At 43.2% G+C, this 27,970-nt stretch overlaps 1 protein-coding gene across 3 annotated transcripts in view; it reads right to left on the bottom strand.

Annotated features, from left to right (window-relative positions):
• Positions 1 to 27,970, bottom strand: part of Galphaq (G protein alpha q subunit) — a 191,281-nt gene that overhangs the window by 122,208 nt on the left and 41,103 nt on the right. For all 3 annotated transcript variants that reach the window (XM_080267635.1, XM_080267634.1, XM_080267636.1), the window contains exon 3: positions 5,169 to 5,323. In XM_080267635.1, the coding sequence (XP_080123761.1) occupies positions 5,169 to 5,323 (155 nt within the window). The remainder of the gene's footprint in view (positions 1 to 5,168; positions 5,324 to 27,970) is intronic.

Below are 27,970 nucleotides of genomic sequence, written 5' to 3' on the forward strand. Positions count from 1 at the left end.
GAGTGTGCGAAGCAGGAATGCAGTGCCAGGAAACAAGACACTCGCACAGGTGAAGAACGCTGTGAGGGGGCTGAAAAATGGGAAAGCAGCTGGGGTTGATGAGCTGTATGGTGAGATGATTAAGTGTAGTGGAGAGAGCGGAATGCAGTGCCTGTTGGGGATATGTATGAATGCATGGATGAGTGAAACTGTGCCAGCAGAAAGGAAAAAGGCTGTGCTTGTACCCTTGTACAAAAATAAAGGTGACTGCAGTCAGTGCATGAATTATCATCGCATTAGTTTACTGAGAGTTGTAGGGAAGGTATATGGAAGAATTATTATACAGAAAGTAAGAGAGATATCAGAAGTCATACTGAGTGATGAGCAGGGAGGCTTTAGAAGTGGTAGAGGATGTGTGGATCAAATATTTGCAGACAGAAGGTGAAGAAGGCTTGTTAGAAGAACTATGAAGTGTTTATGGCATTTTTAGATCTGCAAAAAGCACACGACAAAATAGACAAAGAAGGATTGTGGAAGGTTTTGTTCATGTATGATGTAGATGGTAAGCTGCTAGGTGCAGTCAAGAGTTTTTATGACAATAGTGAAGCATGTGTAAGGGTAAATCGGCATCTAAGTGAACGGTTCATGATTAATGTGGGTGTGCGACAAGGTTGTGTGATGTCCCCATGGTTGTTCAATATATAATATTATATATATGGATGGGGTGATGAGAGAAGTGAGAACACGAGTAATGGAGAGAGGGATGGCGTTGGTAATGCATGGAATATCTCCAATTCGTTGTATGATGATGATGCAGTGCTACTTGCAAATACCGAGCAAGAGCTCGGTAAACTAGTGCAGAGTTTTGTTGATGTCTGTGAGTGTCAAGCCTTGAGAGTAAATGCAGAAAAGAATAAAGCAATGATAATCAAGAGAGAAGGTGATTCCCAGGGTGATGTTACTGTGAATGGAGTGACTGGAATTGGTGAGAGAGTTCAAATACCTGGGTACAGTGATAGATAAGAGGAAAATATGCAAACATTGTGGAAAGTAGAGTAATACAATGCAGGAAGGTAGCCGGTGCTATGAAGGACTTGATAAGAAACAGAGGCTCTAGTGTTGAAGCTGCACGAGGCTTACATGAGAGAATGTTAGTGCCAACTTTAACACACGGATTTGAGATTATGGTGTGGCACGAAAATGAAAAGCCAAGGGTGAGAGCAGTGGAGATGGGACTGCTGAGGAATGTATGTGGAGTACAGGGAGTGGACAGGATACGAAATAATGTGATTTGTGACAGATGCGGAGTGAGGAAGTCTGTGGAGACCAGAATAAAAGAATGTACTGAGATGGTGTGGTCAAGTGGAGAGAATGGATAATAACAGAGCGGTGAAAAAGATATAACAGCGAATTTGATGGAGGGAGGAGGTGAGGCAAGCCAAGAAGAAGGTGGAGGAGAAGGTGTGAGGAAGAGAGGTATGGAAGTCAGTGAGGCTAGTGGACTGACAAGCGATCAAGCTGGCTGGGTGAATGTTGTGAGAATATGTGCAAGATCACGGATTTGACAGCCGCTTTTTAACGTGACAGCGTTTGCCTTGACTCTATCGGATTAGTTTACTTGGAGCTACAGAACGTGGTGAAAGTTTTTGGCGTATCAGATAGTGCCAGGATCTGGGGCTTGAATGATAGAGTGAATGGAAGCATGGCCCATTGAAGTGGACAAGCTAGGGCTGTCTGGGTGCTGCTACTCCTCACCTTGCCCTAGGGTGGGAGAGGAGATCCAGATGATGATGATGATGATGAAGTTTAGTAGCTTTTAGGTAGAAAAAAAATGTGTGGAGAATGATGAGGATAGGTAGTGGGAGGGCAATGAAGATATTAAATATGTTTGCGTAATAACTGACTGCTTAATGGGAAGTCTGAAACCAGTGTTTGGTCCTTTGCCTTTGACTGATGTTGCTACTGTGAATATGGTAATTGGCGAGATGCAGATGGGAAAGATGGCAGGCGTGTCTGGGTTGGCTGCTGAGATTCTGAAGGCCTCAGGAGATATAGGAATGGGTTCAGTTACTGCCTTCAGAAATTTCATTATTTATGAGTGTGTTGTTACAGATGACTGGCTGAAGAGTGGATTTTAAATGTGTACTACATAATGGCTGACGAATGAGGATATAAAGGAGCGTTGTGATGTGGATGTGATAGGAAGCGTTATGAGGAACACACTGAGGTGGTTTGGCCATGTGGAGAGGATGGAGGGTGAAAGACTGACGAAGAGAGTGTATATGAGTGAGGTGGAGGGGGGAAGAGGGAGGGGGAGGCCGAGGATGAGATGCAGGGATGGGGTGGAGAGGTATATGAGAGAGGGGGGTGTGAGTTGGGAGCAGGGCAGTGAAATGGCGGGGGACAGGGCAACTTGGAGGCGATTTGTTTGTGGCCACCCCAAACGGGATTGAGGCGTCTGGCAATAGATAGAGAGACTACATAATGGGAATGGTGATGCCCTGGAAAGAGGGAATTATAGAGGCATAAAACTTTTGGATCAGATAATGAAAACAATTGGGAGAATACAGATGATAAGAGAAAGAGTAAATACTGATGAGATGTAGTTGGGTTTTATGCCATGCAAAGGGACCTCTGATGCAACATTCACCGTCTGACAGTTTCATGAAAAATACACAGAAAAGAACAGGGAGATCTACTGTACTTTCTTTTAATTGATTTGGAGAAAGACCTTTGACAGACTTCCTACGGACATGGTAAAGTGGGCAATAAGAAAGCTTGGGATCGAGCAGTGGCTGGTTACACTGTTCAAGGCAAGGTACAAGGGCACTTGCACCAAGCTGACAGTGAATGAGGGTTTGAGTGATAACCTTCCTGTGAATTTTGGCATACATCAGAGGTAAGTCTTAAGCCCCTTAGTTCTTGTCAAGGTGCCTGAAGCTCTCTTACGTGACTTAAAAAATGGATTTCTATGAAAGATGTTGTAGGCTGATGATTTGTGCTCATCACAGATAATGAGAAGAAGGCGGAGCAAAGATTTAAGATGTGGAGATAGAATGTGGTACAAGGGTTTGATAGTAAATGTGGAAAAAACAAGTGATAATATCTAAGGCTAATGGCAGTACTGTCAAAGCTGTGGAAGTTTAGCCATATACAGTTTGCCACATGGGGTGTGGGAAGTAAATTAATCTTGTGCAGTGTTTATGATAAGTGGGTGCATTAGAGATGTAGTGGTATTAGATGAAGGTTGCAATATAGTGCTGATTTTGTGTGTGTGGTGTGTATAGACGAGCATGCAGATACTGAGAGCATAAAAAGATTAACCTTACTGTAGTTTCTGCAGTGTGAGGAGAAATGTTATTACTCAAGGACATGTTATGTGCTGGAGGTGGGACTAGAGCTAGCTCTGTGGCTAGGGTAAGTTGTGGTTGGAAGAAGTTCAGTAAGATGTTGCCTCTCCTGACAGTGAGAGGGCTCTCCCTCCATGCTAAGGGGTCCTTGTATGCAGCACGTGTTAGGAGTGTAATGCTGTACTGTAGTGAGGCCTGGGCAGTAGTGGAATAGGATGTTCGTAGGTGCAAACGTATAGAGATGATAATGATTAGATGGACGCGTAGTGCATCCTTGAACAAGATGCCATGAGGGGTTAGGACTGCATATGAAGAGATGAGTGGAAGGATGGAACTTGAATGTGTTACCGTTGTGATGAGAAGGGTATGCTGATTGAGATGGTTTGGGCATGTGGAGAGGATGGATGATGATAACTGGGTGAAGATGTGAGAGGTGTGAACACTGAGGACAAAGATATCACAGGCAGACCGAAAAAAGACCAAGGATGAGGGAATAGAATGTGATCTGAGGGATAAGGGACTGAACAGGGAGGCTGCCAAAGACCAAGCAGCATGGACAGCCACCATTATGTGACCAAGACCAATGCATGCAAACATGTTGGAGCCTTTATACATGAAATATGACAAACGAATAAATGACTGTGTCAATATAATACTAGTCTTATTGCAATGTCTTACCGTATGTAAGTTTCAAGTTGTCTGTAATAAAATATGTTTTAAACAATAAAAATTCTTTTTTACAATAGGTGAGTTTACTCTCCTGCAAATGAGTCTAACAATATGGGAGTTATTTAGTTGGCTGTGGTGGTACTGCAACACAAAAATTTTTTAGATATAAAAACATAGTTCACGAAGTAAAAGAGTAAGTTTCATGTAACTTAAAGGCTTTCTCTTATTAATCCAAATGTTGTCTCCTGACATCCAATACAGTTTATTCCTGGGGTATTTATGATGAAGTATGCAAACAATTTTCTTTAAAGTGTTTGTAAATTCATACAGAACTGTATTTCAATTGTGCTCCCCTACTCATTTCCTTCATGGGCCTATGCTGATGAAGTCTGCTGTGATTTTATCAGCTGAAATCGGGAATGAGGTTCATTTCCACATAACAACTTAGATCCACCTCATGGAATGGAAGTGTAAATAAAAATATATATATTTCAAAATGTATGAAAATGTAGCGCATTAGTTTTATCTTCATTACTTCATTTAAATCTAAACAGCCTGAAAATTAACCTACCCCATTTCTTGCAGTAAACTCTCCATGCAACAACAACTCTATGAATAAAAGAATACATTATAAAACTAAAACAGTCCTTAATATCTGCACTGTATCATGTAGGCAAGACATAGTAGATGTTAGGCATAAAAATAATGATTTCCAAATGACAGGGTGACTGTTGGTGTTTCTGAAACTTGAAATCTTAGTAGATATAATTAATATCAGTTCCACACTAATATAACAATGCAGTACAAAACTCATCCTTAAAACTATTAGTTTAAAAACATATCTCGTTTGTTGCTAAAACAAAATCCAAACTATAAAGTACATACCTGAAAATTAGTGATATTAATGAGTGAAATGATGATGAAAACATTACTACTATAAAATCAATCTTCAACACACTACTTATGTTTATAAATTTACTGTTTAGGGTTACTGTGCTAATTGTTAAAAAAAATAAAAAATAAAAAAGTTAAAGCTATGTCCTGATACAGATTTCCTTCATTATATACTCTCCAAGCCAATTCAATCTACTGAAACCATTATCTTGTGCAAGCAAAAGAGGATTATTCAGTGTTCAATGTATTATGTGGGCAGCACAAACAAACACATACTATTTTGCTGAGTCAGTGAGTTGGTACTCTCTGCGGCGGTCATAGCAATGCTGGATTCCTGCATCTTGCCATAGCGACTTCATGGCTGTAACGAAAGGCTCCTCAAATGTGGTCACGGATTCGTAGTCCACTGATCGTACCAAGTCTGCATGCTCCTGTGGATAAAATATATTGCTATATCATAATCTACCATTGACTTCCACATCAATAAAGATGATTACAGTGCTGTACAGTACTGACAGTATCCCTCACTAAGTCAAGAGCATATCTACTAATCCTTGTCATCATCATTTACCATCGCTTCAATCCTAATTCCCACCTAAAAACTGGTGTAAGCTAGACTCAAGAAACAAAGAAATATCTATCCATTGCCAGATGCCTTAATCCCATACGGGGTGGCCACAAACAAATCGCCTCCACGTCACCCTGCCCCCCACCATTTCACTGCCCTGCTCCCAGCTCACATCCCCTCTCTCATATACCTCTCCACTCCATCCCTCCATCTCATCCTCGGTCTCCCCCTCCCTCTCTCCCCCTCAACCTCACTCATATACACTCTCCTCGTCAGTCTCTCACTCTCCATCCTCTCCACATGGCCAAACCACCTCAGTCTGTTTCTCGCACCGCTTCCTACCATATACACATCCACACTACAATGACCCTTCACATCCTCATTTGTCAGTTTGTCTCTCCATGTGACTCCAGATGCTCCTGTCAAATAACTCACTTCCACTGCTCTCACTCTTGACTTGTGTCCCTCCTACAAGGTCCAAGTTTCACTTCCATACGTTAGAGTTGGTATCACAATACCGTCATGTAGTAAATTTTCACTTCCATGATCACTTCTCTATTTCTTATCACTGCTTTCAAGGAACCAGCAACATTTCTTCCTTGCTGTACCCTTTCAAGCACTTCACCCTCCAAACTTCCATCCTTACTCATCACACTACCCAAGTACTTAAACGTACTCACATTTTCCATTTCCTCATCATCCAACCTCACTGTACATTCACTGACTTCACTTCTGTCGAAGACCATCACTTTATTCTTCCCTACATTCACCTTTAGATTCCGCTTCTTACACACTCTCCCAAACTCATCCACCAAGCCTTGCAGCTCCCCTGTGTCTTTAAAACACAGTATCATCTGCAAACAACAGTACACGGAGTTTCCAAACACCTCCCTCTTTCATTAGGGCCACTCCAACATCCATTGCCCTACCTTGTATCTCTTTTATAACCCCATCCATGTACAGATTGAACAACCATGGAGACATGACACATCCCTGTTTCAACCCAACCTTCAAATAGAAAAAGTCAGTCAGTTCACTATCCACACACACTGCAGCCTTAGCCCCCTCATACATACTCTTCACAGCATTCAACAACTTCCCATTTACTCCATATATTCTTAATACTTTCCACAATCCTTGTCTATCCACCCTGTCATAAGCATTTTTCCAAATCCAAGAAGGCCACATACAACTTCTTTCCCTTCTATAGGAACTTTTCCACTAAAGATCTAAGAATGAATATCTGATCTACACAACCTCTTCCCTTCCTAAAACCTCCCTATTTTCCTCCAACTAATTCCTCTGTTATTTCTCTCACTCTGTCAAGAAGTATCCTACCATATACTTTTCCTTTTACACTATGAAGACAAATGTCCCTATGATTACCACACAATTCTTTTTCCCCTTTTCCTTTGTACAAGGGAATAATTATACCAGACTTCCAATCCTCTGGGACTCTACCTTCTTCCCAGGCCAATCTGCACATTTTCCACATCCATTGTACAACTATCTCTCCCCCATGCTTCAGCATTTCACCACACACTTCATCAATTCCTGGGGCTTTCCCCATTCTGACTTTCTTCATTGTTTCCAAAACTTCCATCCTACTGATTTCTTCCTGTCTTCTCACCTCCCTCCTTCCCCCAGCCATTCCCCAGCCACAACATGAAAGTAGGAAAGCTATCACATAAAGTAGTATGCCTAGCAAAATGGGCCACACACAAGAGGAAGATGGAAGGGTAAGTATTACTGAAATTTAGGGGTGTTACAGATTGGAAGAATAAGCTAAAAGCAATTACTGACTGGATAAAAAGGAGTACACTGAGATGGTATGGACATAAAGAATGCACACAGACAGGATGCCAAAAAATGTCTGCGAGTGTTGGGACTAGGGGAAGTGCTGGTGGAAGCAGAACTTTGTATATGAGAAGAGACCAGAGTACTGTAGCATATAGGCAAAAAAGAAGGATGAGGAAGGAGTGAAGAAGAGAGCAAGATAAGTGTGTGAGGATAAGGCAGCCTGGAGGCACTTGTCACAGCCTTTCCCTGTTCAAAGAATCCAAGAAAGGAGCAATATGTTACAGACATGATGATGATTATGTTGGTGACAATAACTCTGGTCTTCAGAATTCTAGCAACAACTCAAAAGCAAAACCATCTTTTTCAATTTTTATGCACTTCACACACACCTGCGAGATGAGAGTAATTCCATCAACTATAGAGGCAGTATTAAAACCAATGGAGTCTATTCCCAAATTACATAGTTGCTACTGCCTTAGGAAGCTCAACACAGGGAAAAAGTTTTCACACGTTTGAGAACATGTTATATTATCATCCTGTCTCTAATCTGTCATTCTTACCTAATATCATGGCATAAGTTTACCGAGTGTGGTAGGGAAGGTACATGGAAGAATTATTATAGAGAAAGTAAGAGAGATATCAGAAGTCCTAGTGAGTGATGAACATGGTGGCTTTAGGAGTGGCAGAGGATGTGTGGATCAAGTATTTTGCAGTGAGACAGTTAGCAGAGAAGGCTTGTGAGAAGGACCATAAGGTGTATATGGCATTCATGGATCTGGAAAAAGCATACGACAAAGTAGACAGAGTGGGATTGTGGAAAGTTTTGTGAATGTATGGTGCAGATGGTAAGCTGTTAGGTGCGGTCAGGAGTTATGATGGTAGCGAAGCATGTGTAAGGGTTAATGGGCATCTAAGTGAGTGGTTCATGATTGGTGTGGGTGTGCGACAAGGTTGTGTGGTGTCCCCTTGGTTGTTCAATATATATATGGATGGGGTGACGAGATAAGTAAAAACATGAGTAATGGAGAGAGGGATGGCGCTGGTAATGAATGATGATGGAAGGAATATCTCAAATTTGTTGTATGCTGATGATGAAGTACTGCTTGCAAGTACTGGACAAGAACTTGGTAGGCTAGTGCAGAGTTTTGCTGATGTCTGTGAGCGTCGTGCCTTTAGGGTAAATGTAGAGAAGAGTAAAGTGATGTTATTGAGAGAGAAGGTGACTCCCAATGTAATGTCACAGTGAGTGGAGAGAGAGACTGGAATTGGTGAGAGTTCAAATACTTGGGTACAGTAACCTCACGTCCAACAAGCGTTTGTCCAGCACGATTCACGTCCAGCACGGAGAGCAAAAAATTAGTATGATTTAATACAATTTAATTACTGTAACATGGGTGCAATAGCATAACACGCACGAAGCTCCGAGAAGTGGGCGAAATCCCCAGAGTTTGCCTCTAGCACGATCACTCCTGGTCCAACACGGTCATACTGGACATTCCTGTGATGCTGACAGCCAATCGAAACTTCTGATCAAGTTGCCTCCCCCACCCGCTATCGTGACGTGATCGTGATGTTGCCCAATCAAAAATGCTTCTGCTCTCACGTGATGTTCTGTTTAAATTTCTCTCGCCACAGTGCCACTCAGTCGCATAATTCACATTGGAAGGTGCTTTTTTCTTGCTGCATTTTCTGCCCTTGCTACTGCATTTTATCCTGCTCATGATGCCTAGGAAGCCTTCTGGGAACCCCAAGAAGCAGCGGCACCTCCCTCTGGCCACCAAGCTAGAAATCATCGAGAGGAAGAAGAAAAGGGAGAGGAAAGTGGACATCGCCAAGGCCTATGATGTGAATGAAACCAGTGTGAGGACCATAATAAAAAACCAAGACAAGATCCTGGCAGCAGTGAAGGCTTATGGAGTGCTAGGACAGGCAGAAGCAGGACCTTCCATGGATATGGATGAGGATAGTGATTCTGAGTGTGATTTTGCGGGATTTATGAGGGAGGTTGAGGAAGAGCAGCAGCCATTACCAGCTAGTCACGGCAGCAGCCATCCTCTGGGGACCCAGTAGGACTACCTACAGCCTCAGATACCACCTTCCATTCCCAGCAAGCCCATCAACACTATCCTAAAAGGTTAGTTATCATTCATAGTACAGCACCATTTATTGTAATTACAGTAGTACCAAAATATGTAAAGGTATATGGTAGGTATTTAGGGTAACTTTTCCTAGGGTGGCTGAAATAATTCATTTTTCCCGTAAGCTCTGTTGTTTGTCCAACACGTTTTTGGTCCAACACGGGACCTGTGCATGACAATATTACCGTGTTGGACGCGAGCGTACTGTACAATGATAGAAAAAAAGAGGAAAATGTGCAAAAGAAGTTGAAAGTCGAGTGACACAAGGAAGAAAAGTAGCTTGTGCTATGAAGGCCTTGATAAGAAACAGAGGCTTGAGTGCTGCAGCTGCACGAGGCTTACATGAGGGAGTGTTAGTGCCAACTCTAACATATGGGTGTGAGACTATGATGTGGCATGAAAATGAAAAGTCAAGAGTACGAGCAGTGGAGATGGGACTGCTGAGGAATGTATGTGGAGTACAGAGGGTGGATAGGATACGAAATAATGTGATTCGCGAAAGGTGTGGAGTGAGGAAGTTGGTGGACACCAGAATCGAAGAGAGTGTCCTGAGCTGGTACAGTCATGTGGAAAGAATGGATAACAACAGAGTGGTAAAAAAGGTATACCTGAGAGAATTTGAAGGAGGGAGGAGGCGAGGTAGGTCATGGAGAAGGTGGAGAGATATGATGGATGAGTGAGTGAGGAAGAGAGGCTTGGAAGTCGGTAAGGCTAAGGAACTGACAAGAGATCGAGCTGGCTGGATGAATTTTGTGAGGAGAAGTGCGTGACCAGGGATTTTGGCACCCCTTGTGAATATGGCAGCGTCCGGATTGACTCAATCGGATACGCTGTGTGAAGCTGCAGAATGTGGTGAATGTTTTTGGCGTATCCGGTGGAGCCAGGATTCCGGGGGCTTGAATGATGAGTGAATGGAAGTGTGGCCTATTTGGATTGGGCAAGTTTGTGCTGTCTGGACATTGCTACTCCTCACCCTGCCCATGGGTGGGAGAGGAGGTCCAGATGAAGATGATGATGATGATGATGAGCTATACAGTGCACCTTCACTGTACAATGCGGATGTGTCTAATAAAATCCATCACGTAATTATTTATCATATTATGTGTGAGTAAATTACAGTGCAACACAGGTTCAATGGGGAAATGTTTTTAGTCGAGTCACCCACCAAAAAAATGTCTAAATGTTAAACTCATCTGAACTAAAAGTTATTTCACTTCACTGAACTTTGCTTGCAACTTCCTTAAAAAAAAAAAAAAAAAAAAAAAAAAAAAAAAAAAAATCCAGCTCAACTAAATTAATACTTGTTTCACTTCACCGTACTTCACTTACTGCTCAATTCCAACACTACACTAAAGTTCCATCACTGACACTAATACACCAGATACTGACAGACTTCAAAGGACACCTTGGAACAGACAAATGACAAAGGTTCCATGTTTGCTATCATATAAGTGAAAACAGCATTTGTACATCAACCAACAAGGCTTCATCCGGGATCATAAGTGAAAATATGATCATATGTATGTGTGTGTGTGTGTGTGTGTGTGTGTGTGTTTATATATATATATATATATATATATATATATATATATATATATATATATATAGATTAGAGAGAGAGAGAGAGAGAGAGAGATGGACTTACAAAAAAAAAACACACACACACACACACACACACTTATGAAAGACCTTTAACAAACAATTATTTTCTTAAGTCGGGGACTGCCTGTATTTAGTTTTCTGAGCATTAAACGAGACCAGATTTGTTTGTCCTCATTGATTAATTTTAGAAAGGTCCTAGTTCAGAGAAAATGCTGTGTTTATTTGGAAATTTATAATATCAGATGTGTAAAGGAGGTCTATCTATCTATCTATATACCTAGGCTGCTTCCCCCAAGGAAAGGGCGGTAGCCGAGACAGGACGACTCACTCTCCATTTACTCATCCATTCAAACACATTCATTCGCATCTTAGCCCCAAAGGGGAGAACGGACAGATCCTCACCGCATCACACCACACAAGGGTCACCTGCGCAATGCAATCAGTGACATCCGCAGCAGGGCCCGACAGCAGAACTGGTTTACCCCTGCTACATCATAACAGACCCATCCCCTTACCCGCACCTGACCTGACTAGCTGATCAGACCAAATGCGGGAGAATATCCCCTCAGGGCTGCGTCATCACTTATTCATTCACAATTTCTCTCCATTTATTTCTGTCACGCACAGCCACTCTTCCTTGCTCAACAGACATCCCTCTCGCATCCAGCGCTCTCTTCACACTGTCCATCCATCCTATTCGTGGTCTCCCTCTCAGCCTTACACCTCTCACATCAGATCTAGTTATCTTTTTCACCAATCATTCATTATCCATTCTCTCCATATGCCCAAACCATTGCAACACCCTCTGCTCAGCTCTACCAGCCATCTCCCGAACAACTCCAGTTCTCCTTCGCACTTCATCATTTCGCACTCGATCCATACGCGTCACTCCACACATACTCCTCAGACATCTCATCTCCATTACATTCAAACTTTTCCTCTCTGCTACACCCACATTCCATGTTTCAGCCCCATATAATGCAGTCGGTACCACAACACCCTCATACAGCCTTCTCTTTACATCCATTCTAAGCGAACGACATTTAAACACTTTTTTCATTCCTCCCAGCACCTTTCCTACTTCATTTATTCTAAACTTCACTTCTGCATCTATTCTTCCATCCACAGCAACATGTGACCCTAGATATTTAAAACAATCTACCTCCTCAAGCAACTCACCATTCAAAACTATATTCATCCCCCTACCATCTATCAACCTCGTACACTTCATCACTTTACTCTTATTCTCATTTACTTTCAATTTCCTCCTTTCACACACCCTTCCAAACTCCTCTACCAACTGTCTCAATCTCTCCTCTGAATCAGTCACCAGTGCAGTATCATCTGCAAACAGCAGCTGCTTCAGATTCCACTCTCCTCCATCAACATTTACCAGACTCAGACCACCTAAAACTCTTGCATTCACCTCCCTTACAACACCATCCATGTAAATATTAAACAACCAAGGCGACATCACACATCCCTGTCGCAGCCCCACTCTCACGGACAACCAATCACTCACAGCATTTCCCACTCTTACACACGCTCTACTATTTACATAAAAACTTTTCACCCCTTTTAGTAACCTATCATCAAGTCCATACAATCTTAAAACAGTCCACAAAGCCTCCCTATCAATTCTATCATACGCTTTCTCTAAGTCCATAAATGCCCAAAACACATCCTTGCCTTTCGCTAAATACTTTTCACACACTTGTCTCACAGCAAACACCTGATCAACGCATCCCCTCCCTCTCCTAAAGCCACACTGCTCATCACTAATCACTCCCTCTGTACCCTCTCTAACTCTCATAATTAACACTCTACCATACACTTTACCTACAACACTCAACAGACTTATACCCCTAAAGCTAGTACATTCATACTTATCACCCTTGCCTTTATACAACGGGACCACACAAGCACTTGCCCAGTCAATTGGCACCATACCTTTCTCAAAGCACACATTCAACAATCTTACTAACCATTCAACAATAGTCACTCCACCACCCTTCAGGCATTCCACAGCACACCCATCCATACCTGCAGCTTTCCCTGTTTTCATATCCTTTACTGCCTTCTCCACTTCTTCCTTCGTGATCAAAGAATCATTCAACTCTCCCAACACATTTATTCCTTGCACCCTTCCATCCGCCACAATCTCAGCCACCCTTTCCTCCTCTACATTTAACAATCTTTCAAAATACTCTGCCCATCTCTTCCTTACTGCATCCATCTCAATTAACATCCTTCCATCCTCTGCTTTTACTCGTTCTTCCTTCCCAGACTCTCCCTTTCGCACCCTTTTCACCTCCTTTCAAAACATTTTCTTATTCTGTTGAAAATTCTCTGTCAGCCGCCTACCCCACCTCTCATCTGCTGCCACTTTAGCATCACGCACAGCCCTTCTCGCTCTATTCCTCTTTTCCTTATACCTTTCATATGACATCTCATCCTTCCTCTGCAGCCACACTTCATATGCCCGTCTCTTCTCAGCCACAGCCATACTTACTTCCTCGCACCACCATTCACTTCCTTTTCTTACACCACCACCCACACGTCTCACACCATACACCTCTTCTGCATGCCCCACCACAGCACTCTTAAACAACTGCCATTCCTCCTCCACACTGCCATTTTCCCGATCTTTCACTGCGTTCCACTCATCTAAATGTAAAAGAACTAAGAAATATCAAGTCATCAGCATAAGAGTGTATTGGGTTGTAAGTGACAGATGTGTCATTTATATGAATGAGAAAGAGGGTTGGTGCCAAAACTAATACCTGAGGTATGCCAGCATTTATGGAATGAAGTTGGAAATAACTTCCATTTACCATGACCCGTATTTTTCTATTATGAAGATAAGAAGATATTAGAGGAATCAGTGATGCAAGGCCTTAGTGTAACATCTTAGACAATAAGGCCCGGTGCCATACTCTGTCAAATGATTTTGAAATATCAAGTGCTATTGTGTTTGTTTCACTATGTTGGTCTACTGTTTTGTTAATCTGATGGGCAAGAAGACAAAGAATGTCTACAGCTGAACATTCTTGTCTAAATCCATAGTGCCAATCATTGATTAATTTACTGATTTCTAGGTGCTTGATTATGTGTTGTTTATTAGTGTCTCAAAAACTTTACCAAGAACGGAAGTTATAGCGATTGGTCTGTAGTCTGATGAATCAGAAGTGGCCCCCTTTTTAGGAACAGGATGGATATGTGCTTCTCTCCAAGAGGCTGCAAAACATGAGGTATAGATGCATAAACTGAAAAAATTTTGCCAGTACAGAAGCCAACACTGGGGAGCAATTTTTAAGTACTATTGAAGGAATTTCATCTGGACCAGTAGCTTTGTCTACTGAGAGATTCTGTAATACAGCTTGTACATATCTTGTGTGAATCTTGAAACGGGGGTATCTGAGGGGGAATCAAAATCTAGTACAAGAATAATGTGATTATCTGTATTTAGGGTCGAGTGTACTGTATATATATAGTCTATCCTCATACTTCGACGTTTTGCACTTCAACGCAACGAAAAGTTAACGTTTTCCTCAAAATTGGACGAAAATTTTACACTTTGACATTACTCCCTGGCTGAGAAAACGCCACCCACGCTTACCGATGCTCAATTGTTGGCAAATTACGACGAGGAGGCAGCTGCGATGGAAATGACAGAGGAAGAGAAGAATTGTGAGGAGGAGACTGAAAGCCAGAGCACCCAAGGGAGGGTAAGATAAGCATGCAGAAATTATCCCACCGCTTGTCCACCTTAACAGAGCTGGTAACCACCATCGGTTCCGAGACAATTTGCTGTCAAGTCAATTCACCGTCAAAACATGGACGATTCCCATCAGGACAATTCACACCCTGGACGATTCACCGTCATTCTATAAATATACTTATTATTAATTAATCAACACTTTAATAACTATACTTCAGGGGGATTCATCAAAGTCTATGTTTAATTGCGTTGGCTTTGGATATTATTTATTAGGTGCACCTTTAGTCAATAATTAAGTTGTTTCTTCCCCGCTGTAGTCGCCTTTGAATTACATTCTAGCATTACCCATAGCTGTCTTCATTAATGATGGTGAATTGTCTTGTTATTGTTCTGATGGTGAATTGGCTTGATGGTGAATTGTCCCAAAACCTCATCATTGAGGCACACACCAGGACCGTGCCAGAGGTACCCAAAATCCTGTCCAGCTTATATGCTACAAAATCTAAATTGTTGGAAGTGTACAATAGCAGCATTAGGGAGCACAAACAAACAAAAATAGAAAGATATTTCTAGGAAAGACCAAATGTCTATCTATCTATCTACTGCCAGACGCCTCAATCCCGTTCGGGGTGGCCACAAACAAATCGCCTCCATGTCGCCCTGTCCCTCGTCATTTCACTGACCCGCTCCCAACTCACACCCCCCTCTCTCATATACCTCTCCACCCCATCCCTCCATCTCATCCTCGGCCTCCCCCTCCCTCTTCCCCCCTCCACCTCACTCATATACACTCTCTTCGTCAGTCTTTCACGCTCCACCCTCTCCACATGGCCAAACCACCTCAGTGTATTCCTCCTAACGCTTCCTATCACATTCACAGATTTTATTAGAGACTTGGATGTGTCTGGTACTAGGGATAAGGAGGAAGGAAAAATGGACTGAGAAAAGGCAGATGAACTGGAACGAGGGTTCGACTTCGAAGGATTCGGCCTAGGTGATGGTAATGGGTCTTCCCCAGTAAGGCCCATGTCACCTAGTCACTAGCCCCATCCACCCTGTACAGAAATTCACATGCCCTTCACACACACACACACACACACACACACACACACCTAGTCACTCTCCCCCATCCACCCTGTACAGAACTTCACATGCCCTACAAAAGCATCCTCATCTAACCCCTGCATTTGATTTTTTTTTTTTTTTTTTTTGTCAGTTTTTCAATGAATTGTGTACTCATACATACATTTTTTATTTTTACCTGTTTTTATCACCCAGTTTGACCCAAAATTATAATGTAATGTAACCTAAAAATAATCTTCAGTTCATTTTCTTAGGTATTTCTTGTGTTTGAGGTTAGACAGGTAACCTAGTTGTCCTCCAGAACACTCTAAATTTATCACATAAACATTTAATTTCATACTTCAACGTTTCACACTTCGCACAGTTTTTGCAGAACAAACCTCAGTTGAAATATGAGGAAAGACTGTATATGTATTATATATATACCAGTGTATATATATATACAGAGTAGACTGTAGCACCTGAGGAGCAGACTGTAGCACCAATCGAGCAGGGCAGTGGTGGATGGAAAGCTGACGACAGGGAGAGCTGGAGGTCCCATTTCATCAGCCCTTGGGACAGTAGTCCCTTTGCTGAACTATTTCAGTGTTTCAGTAACACAAAGGGTAGGCCAGCATACTCTCCAATACAAGTTTCTCTAACCGTCTACACCAATCTACAGTACATCCACAGTACACACTACACTTCCTTAACCCCTTAACCGCGGGCCGTCACTTTCGTGATGCTCGGGCACAATGGATCATACCACAGGGCATCACTTTTGTGATTCTCTGTTATTTTGAATTCACCCGGGCTTTCAAGTGGTGACTTGTTATCATCTATCAGCACTGCCAGTGTCCAACAATAGTACAGCACCGCTAATGTCATCTGTACTCACATCCATTGTTGACAATTTAGCCATTTTTCCCCGTCCATTACCCTCTCCTCCCACCTGCCCAGCTGTGTTGCGCTACACAAATCTTGCCTGGATTTTTCCACTGATTTCATCCAACGAAATGAGCCCTATGCCCTATTCTTATACAAAATAATATATATATACGAAAAAAGGTAATTGATAGTGCCATACACCTGGAATTGGCTAATGATCACCTGTCAACACCCTACAGGCATTCGTTTGCTAATTTTCCCTCCTTATTTCCCATTGAAATATGCCGTACGATCTATTCTCGTAATAAAAATATATATAAGAAAGGAAGGGAGAAGCCTAAGTGATACTTACATTCACAAGGAACTACCTAATTTATTATGTATTGTCTAGATTTCCGGCCAGTCATTTCATAACATATAAAATAGTAGTTGTCACCACACTGACATTGTCAACCCTTGGCTGCCCATATACGCCACGTCATTCAGTTTACTGTCGTCTTTCGAGGTGAAACCGTGTCGGGTTCGCGCCCCTCCATTTCTGCAGCCTCTGAGCCCATTGCAAAGGGCCCTGTGACTTCTACCCCTACTAAACCTCGTGTGGGAATGGGTAGAGGACTAAGTGACTCTGCTGTTGAATGCGAACTGCTGATTTATCGATGATAATGACGGACGGTGACTACGATCTTTCTGGTGAATCGTGTGATGAGCCTGTGAAGGAAATGGTGACAGAAACTCCAAGTACGAGTGCTTCAGTGTCCCAAGTTCGTCCTGGCTCCAAGGGAAAGGAGCCTTTAGTGCAGCAAGGGAAGGAATTTGGAAAGGGAGTGAAGTAGAGGCGGGTTAGCCCAGGAACAATGGTCCCGTGTGACCCAGCCCGCCATGAGTCCCGAGGTGAATCACCTCCCCGCCCTCCCAGCCCCACTTCACTAATATCTTCAACCTCTTCAGCCGAAGTTTCTCCTGAGTCTTCGTCATCAGAGTCTCCACCAGCACCTACAGTGAAGGCAGGCCGTAGGGGATGAGGTAAATCCCTTACTCATCGTAAAAGTAGAGTTGTTTCTAGAGTAAGGGCTGCTAGTGATACACGGCAACCTAGGGTCAGTCAGAGTGACCTTGAAACGGCTCAGTCTGTCTCACAGCCACCTTCATCCACCCTCACCCAGCCTACACTGCCACGAGATGGAACCCTGGACGCCTTCGTGTGGACGGAAGGTTCCAATTTCGTCCCGGAACAACGCCACTTTGACGAGGGTTCCTGAGGGATACGGCCTGCCTTCACTCTTGACGAGGATGCTGAGTGTGTGGACTACCTTTTGGCCTTCCTTGATGACAAAGTCATGCAGCACATTTGTGATGAGACCAACAGGTATGAGTCACAACGTGCTGCAAGCGGTGCAGGTACAGTGAAAATGCAACAGTGGACCGTGCTTGGAGTGCAGGAACTGTATGTTCTTTGTCCTCATGCTTCTGATGCCTCATTCACGGAAGCATGAGTTGGAAGATTATTGGTCCATGGACCCTTTATTACCCTCACCCACCTCCAATAAGTACATGGCCAGAGATTGTGGGAAACCTGCACTTCACCAACAACGATGTACCTTCCCAGACTGACCCACTCTGGAAGATCCAGGAGATTCTGAACAGAATGAAGGATAAACTTATGTCATTCTCCCACACATTTCAGAAGGCTGTCATAGATGAATCCTTGGTTCTGTTCAGAGGATGTCTGAGGTTCGTGCAGTATATTCCAAGCAAATGGCATCGGTTTGGAATAAAGTTCTTTGTACTGTGCTACTGTAAGACTGGGTACATCCTTGACTTCGTCATCTATTCAGCCAGCATTGTCGATCTGGACAAAATACATCCCTTTGGCATCTCAGGCTGTGTAGTGAAAGTGCTGCTTGATAGGTATTTTGGTGGGAATCATGTGCTGTATACTGACAACTATTATACAGCACCAAAACTTGCTAAATACCTTTCAGAGCACGGCATCGGCTCCTGCGGCACTGTCAAGAGCAATCGTGCCCACTTCCCCAAATTCCCCGAGGCAGGAACTTCGCAGCAGGGAGAAGTGCACCGACGCAAGTCTGAGAAGATGCTGGCAATACGGTGGCATGATAAGAGGGTCGTGCACATGCTTAACACCGTACACAAAGGGGAACTGAAAGACAGTGGGAAGGTCGACCAAAGGACAGGCAAACCTGTGATGAAACCTGATGCTGTCATCGACTATACTATCAACATGCGGCTGGTGGACAAGTCCGACATGATGATTGGAGAGATCAACTGCCTCAGGAAGAGTACTAGGTGGTACAGAAAAGTGTTTCTGCATCTCACTGACATGACGATGCTGAACGCCTTCATGCTGTACAAGATGAAGGTAAAGCCACCCAAGTCCTTCTCCCTGAGGTTGTTCACCAGGACCTGTGTTCAACAGCTGCTTGAGAGATATGGTAGGGTGACAGCAGCAGCTCCAAGGTGCCATTCTGTAAGACTCCTCGATAGACTTGAGCAGATGGCGTAAATGGATCGGCACAGACTGGTGCAAATGCCTGCCACTACGAAAAGGAAGACTGCAATCCACAGGTGTCAGGTGTGTGCACATACTATCCGATGCACACCTGAGCACAAACGTACGTCTTGGCAGTGCGCTGAGTGCCAGGTTCGCCTCTGTGTACCCTGCTTCTTTGATTACTACAGCCTGAAACATTTCTAAAACAATGTAAGTGGGAATGTAAATAGTGTGTAAATAATGTGTAAATAGCAAGTGAAAGCAATGAATGTAAATACTGCTGAACAGTGGAAAATAGTTTAATATGTAAATAATTAGTAATATAAGAACACGAGTACAAATACCTGGAGTAATGACAGTGAAATTGAAAGCTTCGCTCTCTACGCTAGTTTACTGAACGAGAAAGTGAAATGCCTGAAGAGAAAATAAACTACTATTACTGAAGGAAACTTATGGATAAATACTGTATATATAAGTAAGTGTGATAAAGTACTAGGAATATACAGTGTGAGTGTGTTTTTCAATAATAAATGACAGAATACCAGTGGGGAACAAACGCAGGTGGAAAGCTCGTACACGCTCGTAATTTACATTGCTTTCAGAGTGTTTTTTTTTGGAATATGGATTCCAAACTACTTGAAATTCATAGAATAGTGTTACTAGTGATAATATCAGGCAGTGGTAATCATATTACAGGGTGTCGGGAAGTGTAAAGTTGAGACTTCGTTACCCAACTTCAGAAGCATCCACAAGTCCTACGGTAGTCAACGAAGGCTCAACAAACATCCCAGGAGAAAGCTGAAGGTATGTGCCATAAGCATATCTAATTATAATATTCTAGGACTAATAACTGATTTTTGGCAAATATTTTTTAAAAGTCAGTCGGAGCACGATTATTCTCGCGATACGTGCACGGACCTCTTCCAACATCCCCGCGGTTAAGGGGTAAAAAAAAAAGGGGGGGGGGGAGGGCAAAATAACCAGGCCTTGGAGACCCAAGTGGGGGGACCATAAATACCCCCACCCGCCCCTCTCCCGGTGACAACTCAACGAGATGCCTGGAACCACTGTCTGATTCACCTCTTCAATTTTGCAACATTCGCAGCCCTTTCTCTAACTTTCTCTCTGCCGAGCAGCACATCTCCTCCTCTAAACTTCATCTTCTCTTCCTGACAGAGACTCAGCTGTCTGAGGCAACTGACAGTAAACTCTTTTGTTCCTCCTACTTTATACTCATTTCAAAGCCAAAGGTGGCCGTTGTGCATGTGTACACACTGACTTGTCTTGCTCTTGTGTTCCTGAACTTGATTCTTCTGAATTCTCTACTCTCTGGCTTTGGCTATAGTGTCATTCTATGACTAAATATCAGTGGTGGGGAGCACAAATGAAGAAGGACCTTGCGCAATCCACAGTTCACTACCTTGCGCAAGCGCAAGTGCACAATTTGACACATATTTAGCTTGTGCAATGTCCCAAAGCACAAGCGAAAACCATTTGCATATATTTGTGGGAAGTACTGTAAAATATTGAGATATTTAAATGAAATAGCATACTTTTATTTATTATTATTCTATCTACCTATCTACTGCCAGATGCCTTAATCCCATAATGGGTGGCCACTGGCCACAAACAAGCAACAAATCGCCTCCATGTCATCCTGTCCCCCGCCACTTCACTGCCCTGCTCCCAGCTCACACCCCCCTCTCTCATATATTCTCCGCTCCATCCCTCCATCTCATCCTTGGCCCCTCCCCCCCCCTCCACCTCACTCGCATACACTCTCCTCGTTAGTCTCTCACTCTCCATCCTCTCCATATGACCAAACCACCTCAGTGTGTTTCTCCTAACGCTTCCTCTCACATCCACATCCACACCACAACGATCCTTCACTTCCTCATTTGTCAGTCTGTCTCTCCATGTAACTCCACATGCTCCTCTCAAATACCTCATTTATTTCCACAGCTCTCACTCTTGGCTTCTGTCCCTCCAACAAGGCCAAAGCTTCACTTCCATACATTAGAGCTGGTATCACAATACTGTCATGTTGTAACTTTTTCACTCATGGAAGTTCAGAGGAGTGAGCGGGCTGCAAAGCGGAGGGACAGGGAAATAAAGGCTGTGATGTTGCCAGTTTTACTTTAATCTGCATTTTTGCAAGACATTTTATTTAATAATTCAGTACAGATATACAACAGCATGTGTAATTCCTTACAAAAATTCCTTACAAAAATACATTATTTATTACGAGTAGTATATGCAATTCTTTACAAAAATCATTAGAACATATTATATAAATCAAATATCCACAGCCTAATAATTTATTAGGCTGTGGATATTTGATTTAAATATTATGTAAAACATATTATTTAAATCAAATATCCACAGCCTAATAAATTATTAGACTGTGGATATTTGATTTATATAATATGTTCTAATGATTTTTGTAAAGAATTGCATATACTACAGTAAACCCTCATTATACGATGCCTCTTTGTACGATATTTCGCTTATACAATGTCAAAATTTTAGTACCCTATGCCCACTACACAATGGGAACGATTTGCAACAATGATGGATCATCCACGGCTCAGTGAACAGCGAATGTGCAAACGCAACAAAAACGTCCTCACACTGTCAGCATTAGACCACACACACTTGTCCACCGGTCCAGCCTCATTAGCTAGCCCTGCCCAGCCAGCCAGCCCTGCCCAGCCAGGCAGTTCTGACATTGATGAGTGAGGGCTGTGAGTCCCTGTGACTGTGAGGCCAAGTCGGGACAATTCGCCGTCAGGACGACTGCCCATCATTTATTTACGTATCAGTTTACTTATCAAGTACACTAGTCTTTTAATTATGTAAGCAACGTTGGGTCTGGTTAGTACTTGGATGGGTGACCGCCTGGGAACACCAGATGCTGTTGGCATCCCTACGTCAAGTGGGGTTGGTGGAGGATTAGTGCCCCTCCCTGTAAAACAATTAACTCTAAGCCCTTGGCCACCCAGTCTGGGATACATGGCGTCTGGCAATGGATGGATGGATGGAAGTTATAAAAGTGATGGTGGTTTATTGTTTATATAGTAAATGTAAAATATGGCATCAAATCATGGGCATTAAATGAAAAATAATATTGAAACGTGAATCAGCCGATTTATGATCGATCCTTCATCTTAGCATAAGGCTACATACGAGACACTGGCATTTATATAAAAGCCTAATTACCTTAAGTGAACGATCGACATACTTTGGAATTATACAAATAATCTTCATGTTACGTCTATATAAATGTTTCGGGATATTTTGCCATCAAGTCAATTCGCCATCACAACAATAACAAGACAATTCGCCGTCAGGACTTTTCGTCATCACGATGATTCCCCGTCGTTTATTTCCATATCAGTTTATTTAGGAAGTACACTAGTTTTTTAGTACTGTACTTGTACCTCTTGAAAGTCGTTTTAAAATATACCCAGGATGTTGTAGTACCAATGGAAATTAATGAAAACAGCTGTGGGTGATGCTAGAACATAATTCAAAGTCAACTACAGCAAGGTAGAAACAAGTTAAATATTATCTAAAAGTGCAACTTACAAATGATATCCAAAGCCAATGCTATTGAATGAAAATAGACTTTGATAGATCCCCCTGAGAATTAGTTATTAAAGTATCAGGTAATCAGTAATAAGTATATTTACAGAATGACAGGGAACTGTCCTCACGGGGAACGTCCATCTTATGACGACGAATTGTCGACTTCATGGCGAATTGTCTAGGAACCACATAACAACCGTTGCTTGCCTCAGTAAAGGTAAGATCTACTGTATACTGTAGTTTTCATGCTTTTTTCTCTTTATTCACTATTAATGTGTTACTTTAAATGTTTAAACATAAGGATATTTCATGTATGTGAGTGCTAAGGTGTGTGTATGTCAGAGTTTAGGCACGTCTGGGAACGTATCCCAATTGACTCCATGTTATAATGGGATTGCTATACGATGGATTGCTTTACGATGGGGTTTTCAGGAACGGAACCCCATCGTATAATGAGGGTTTACTGTACTCGTAATAAATAATATATTTTTAATTTATTAATATTTACTAATAATAATAACTTAAAAAATATTCAAATACATTATCCCTGTTGATGCATTTTAAGAAATGCTACTACCCTCTATCCCTCCCGCCTCCCCCCAGCAGAACCCTCGCGACCCACCCGAGACTCCCCTGTCCCTTGTCCAGACATACAGGAAGCTCCCAAGACCATGTGTCCCTTGGAGTGCGCAGTGCACAATCCAGAGGACACATGTGCAAGGCAGGTGCACAATCCCAAATTTAGTTGTGCATGCACAAATAAATTTGCACTTCCGCACCTGCCTTTTCATGGGCGAAAGCGCAATATTGCGCATGGTCTCGTGAGGTGTGCAATGCGCAAACAATATTCACCAGAGTGCAACAGTGTGCAATTGCACAAGTGTTTGCGCACCTGCCCAGCACTGCTAAATACAGTATATCTGCACTGTTTACTTATCCCCTAATTCTAATGACTATCAAAAATTCTTTGACTATCTTACTTCTAGGATGGAACACATTCTATCCATTTCTCCCTTCTCGGATATCTCCATTCTAGATTTCAATGTTCACCACCGCCTTTGACTCTCCTCTCCTTTCACTGATCCACCTGGTGAACAAGCCTACATCTTTTCTATCCTTAACCCGTTGCATGCCAGTGCTGTTTTAAAATGGTCTGACATAATTTCAAGCCAGTGCCAGTACCGTTTTAAAACGATTTAAAATAAAATACTTCATTGTGACTGCATTTTTCAAGATTCGCAGGTAAAAACTGGCAGACATGTAAGGTAACTGTTCCTCTACCATTCCCCAGGCTGTCAAAGCTATACACTCACTCGCTCCCCCCCTCACACTCACTCTGCCTGTGTGCCTCACGCAGTGCTGTACAAAGTGAAGGCATTTTGTAAATATTTTCATGTAAGTGTAAGTTGCAAATATTTTCTTGTAAGTGTAAGGACTATATAGTGAAGTCAAGTTATAAATACCTTCTTGTAAGTGCCAGGACTGTACGTAATGAAGTCAGGTTGTACCTATCATCAAGTAAGTGCAAGAGAATGCATTCACAGTGAGAAAGACACGCAAATTGTGATAGATGCTGAAGTAATAAGTGATCAGAAAAGTGTACTGAACATTGCTATACCTTCTCAGCATAAATACCTGAGTATACCTTACACAGAAAACAGCTCTCTCTCATGTCTGAGGTGAGCATGAGAAAGCAGCTACTGTATACCTGTACACAAGTATGCAGGACTCAGTAAAACTCATTTCTGAGTCTCGGTGAGCATTTTAATGGCGAAGTTCATTGTTTCCACATCAAAATCTATCGTTTTTGCTTAAAAAAAAAAAAAAAGGGGGGTCGAAAAATGGCCGGCACTGGGGTGACCCATAGGGCTAAAAATAGCCGGCACACGGCAGGTTAATGACCTAAAGCAGCTTGTACAGCACAATACCCATATCCCTGACTGCCTGGGAGAGAATTCCAATCCAATGCAATAGAGCCAAAATCATGTCCGGAAAGTGGTCCCATCCGGAAAGTGGGCCCCAGCCTCCTGGACCTGTACTTATGGACCCTAACCTACCCTGACTCAGAAAAACACCTATACAACTCCCTACTGGACATGCATAGCACCTATTTAAGACCCAATTCACCCCAAAAAGGGACATAAAAGACTGAAATAAATGCAAAAGAACCAGAGAATGAGGTTTTAGAGGTAAGTTTATACTATATTAAACATTCTGGGTACTTACAAGTCCCTGGCTCCTGGACTGGTACTTATGGACCCTAACCTAGCCTAACTCAGAAAAACACCTCTCTACGGCACATGCATAGCACCTAAGACCCTATTCACACCAAGAAGGAACATTAAAAAGTGAAAGGAGGTTTTATTAGAGGTAAGTATGGAAAATACAGTAAAATATGAAACATTCTGGGTACTTACAACAAGTCCCTGGCCATCTCAATGAACAACCCACCTCTTCTCAGACTCTGACAGTAAAAAGGAGTACCTGAAGCACCTGCAGTACACTGTACATGAAGTCTTGCACTGAACTTAGTCATTTGCACTCAGAATTCCATTCTCTTAACACTGCGCACTCTAGTCTTACTTGCACTCCACTGCACCTTAATGAAATAAGTGTTGCACTCTGCACTTGTCTTTGCACTCATAAATCCAGTTTCTTAACACTACACACTCTAGTCTAATCTGGGCTCCAATGAACATCAATAAAATCAGTGTTGCACTCTGCACTTAAGTCTTTGCACTCAGAATTCTAATTTCTTAACACAACCACTGTTTTTTTTTTCACTGCACAACACTGTAAATTCCCGTGTGGTCTAGTGGCGAGTTCTTGTTGTTTATTCACTGTCAGAGTCAGAGAGTAGCTGATGCAGGTGGCCTAGAGGTGTGTCGCTGGGACGTGGTGATGGACTACCCACTGCAGACGACGCTGAAGAGAGGCGCAAACTCACGTCCAGTGGTGACTCCACCGTGGCTGATGTGCTGGGCTGTGGGTCAGAGGATAAGGGCCTGCCTTGGGGAGGCAATGGTGTGGAGCCAGGGCTGAGCACAGTAGGGGTCATGGGTCTGAAAAAGCTGTCAATGATTGATTGACGCAAGGAACAACGATTTTAGCAATTAATAACGGGCTGCCTGAAAGCGCGCACTTCCTCCACAAGTCCCAAGGGCCCCATCTCCCTGTCGCAGTCCGGGTGTTCCAGGTAGTCAAGAACAAACTCTACGTGTTCCCGGAGTGCGCTCAGCTTGGGGATGGCTGGAGTAGTGTCATGCTGAGAGGAGTCCACATCATCGTCGATGTTCATGTCGGAATCTTCAAGCTGGGTACAGACACCTGCAACTAAAGATGCGATCTTGATATCAGACATGGTCTGATACCCAGGATCGCCCTCGTTGTCATCTAACCACTCAAGCACTTCGTCCACATCAACATCGTCGCCATGCAAACACAGACGTGCATGGAAATCATCCACGTCAAAACCTAGGAAACCGTGCTCCACATCCGTTTCGAAAAGCAGACAAGACCAACCATTTTCCAGAGTCTTGACAGGGACTTCCTTCCATGAACTGGCCCAGTTGTAGATTGCAGACTTGATGTTGTAGCGGAAAAGGTTTTCCAAAGTCTGCTGGCCTCACGTGACCCGTCCCTCCCTGCGCTTGTCCTCGTGGACAACCATCACCTCGTCCAGGAACTTCCTTCGGTATAGCCTCTTTGTTGCCACGATCAACTCCTTAGTCCATTGGTTAGATGAGAACAGTTGTATTAGGTGGCATAAACATGCACCTAACGCACCCATTCTCAGCCACCAAGTCTTTGTCGCATGGGTGGGCAGGTGCATTATCAAGGAGAAGGAGGGCCTTTACCTGGTCGCGTGGGATTCCCAGTGTGTTCATCTGGTAATGTGTGACCTCCTTGACAAAATGGCAGTGGAACCAGTCTTTGAAGATCTGGGCAGTGAACCATGCCTTCAAAGAATGGTACCAAATGACAGGAAAGACATCCATCACCCCACGAAGACACTGAGGCTGCTTTGCATGGCCAACAATAACGGGCTTGAGCCGGTGATGCCGTTAGCATTGGCACAACACAAAGAAGATATCCGTTGCTTAGAGCCTGCAGCCAAGTACACGCTTCTCCGTCTCCTCGGCTAGAGTGTTCGTTGGCAAAGAGCGATAGAGTAAACCAGTTTCATCAGCGTTGTAGACTTGACCGAGAGTGAGGCCCTCCCTGTCGATCAAGCCCTTCACCTTGTGCTGAAACTCTACTCCATCCTCGTTGGCGTCCAAAGCTTCGCCATGATACTTACGGTTGGTAAGGCTATGTCGTAACTTGAATGTGAAGAGCCAACCCTCGGATGCCTTGAAGTCTGGGTCGTCGTGAAGCCTTGCGAACTTCTCAGCAGCAGCCTTCAGCACTGTGCCATGCACCAGCACACCAGCAGCACGTTGCTGTCGAATCAACGTGGAGCGGACGACTTCAGCATACCGGGGAGTATACATCATCTTCCTCTCCATGTTGCATTTGTTCTTCGATAAGGAGTCAGCCGTGTACTGCGTGAGTTTGTCACAGGATCTCTTGGTATCAAACAAAGTAGATCGGGCCAGGTTGAATTCACGGAGGATGCGTGAGGTTGACCATCCCGCATCCACCTTGTCCACTATCTCCCTCTTCTTCTCCAGGGTCAAAACCACTCTCTTCCTCTTCTCAGGCGGCGGGGCCATCATCACACACACTAACAAGAGGCAAGAGAGCAGCAGCAGAGCCTGCAGGAGGTAGGGCACCACCACAAAAGCGAGCACATGGGCAGCCATGATGATGAGAATGCACTCACAACCAGAGACGGGCAGTAAGTGGGGAGGATGCAGGGGCGCTCTTGCAGACGGTGGCAGAACTACGCATCAAAACATAGCTGGTCCACACCGCGTGCGTCGAGTTCAAATTACGGGGGTAAAAAGTCAGATTTTTTTTCAAATTTTTTGCGCTTTTTGGTCAATTTTGGGAATATTGAATCCCGGGACCAAAATGTCCAGTAAGTGGGGTGTCTGGAAAGTGGGCGTCCGGATAGTACAGGGACTACTGTATATATATACCATTGCTGGCTCTGGTTATGAATAATCTAGTTGGTCGGAATATGTAACCAGTGCATAAGAATACCAAATCGAAGGGAGATTACCGAAATGGAGAGAGATATCCAAATCAGAACTT

The sequence above is a fragment of the Coenobita brevimanus genome, chromosome 24 (genome assembly GCF_032717465.1).
Source record: "Coenobita brevimanus isolate Jiangsu-jjx chromosome 24, ASM3271746v2, whole genome shotgun sequence".
Lineage (NCBI taxonomy): Eukaryota > Metazoa > Arthropoda > Malacostraca > Decapoda > Coenobitidae > Coenobita > Coenobita brevimanus.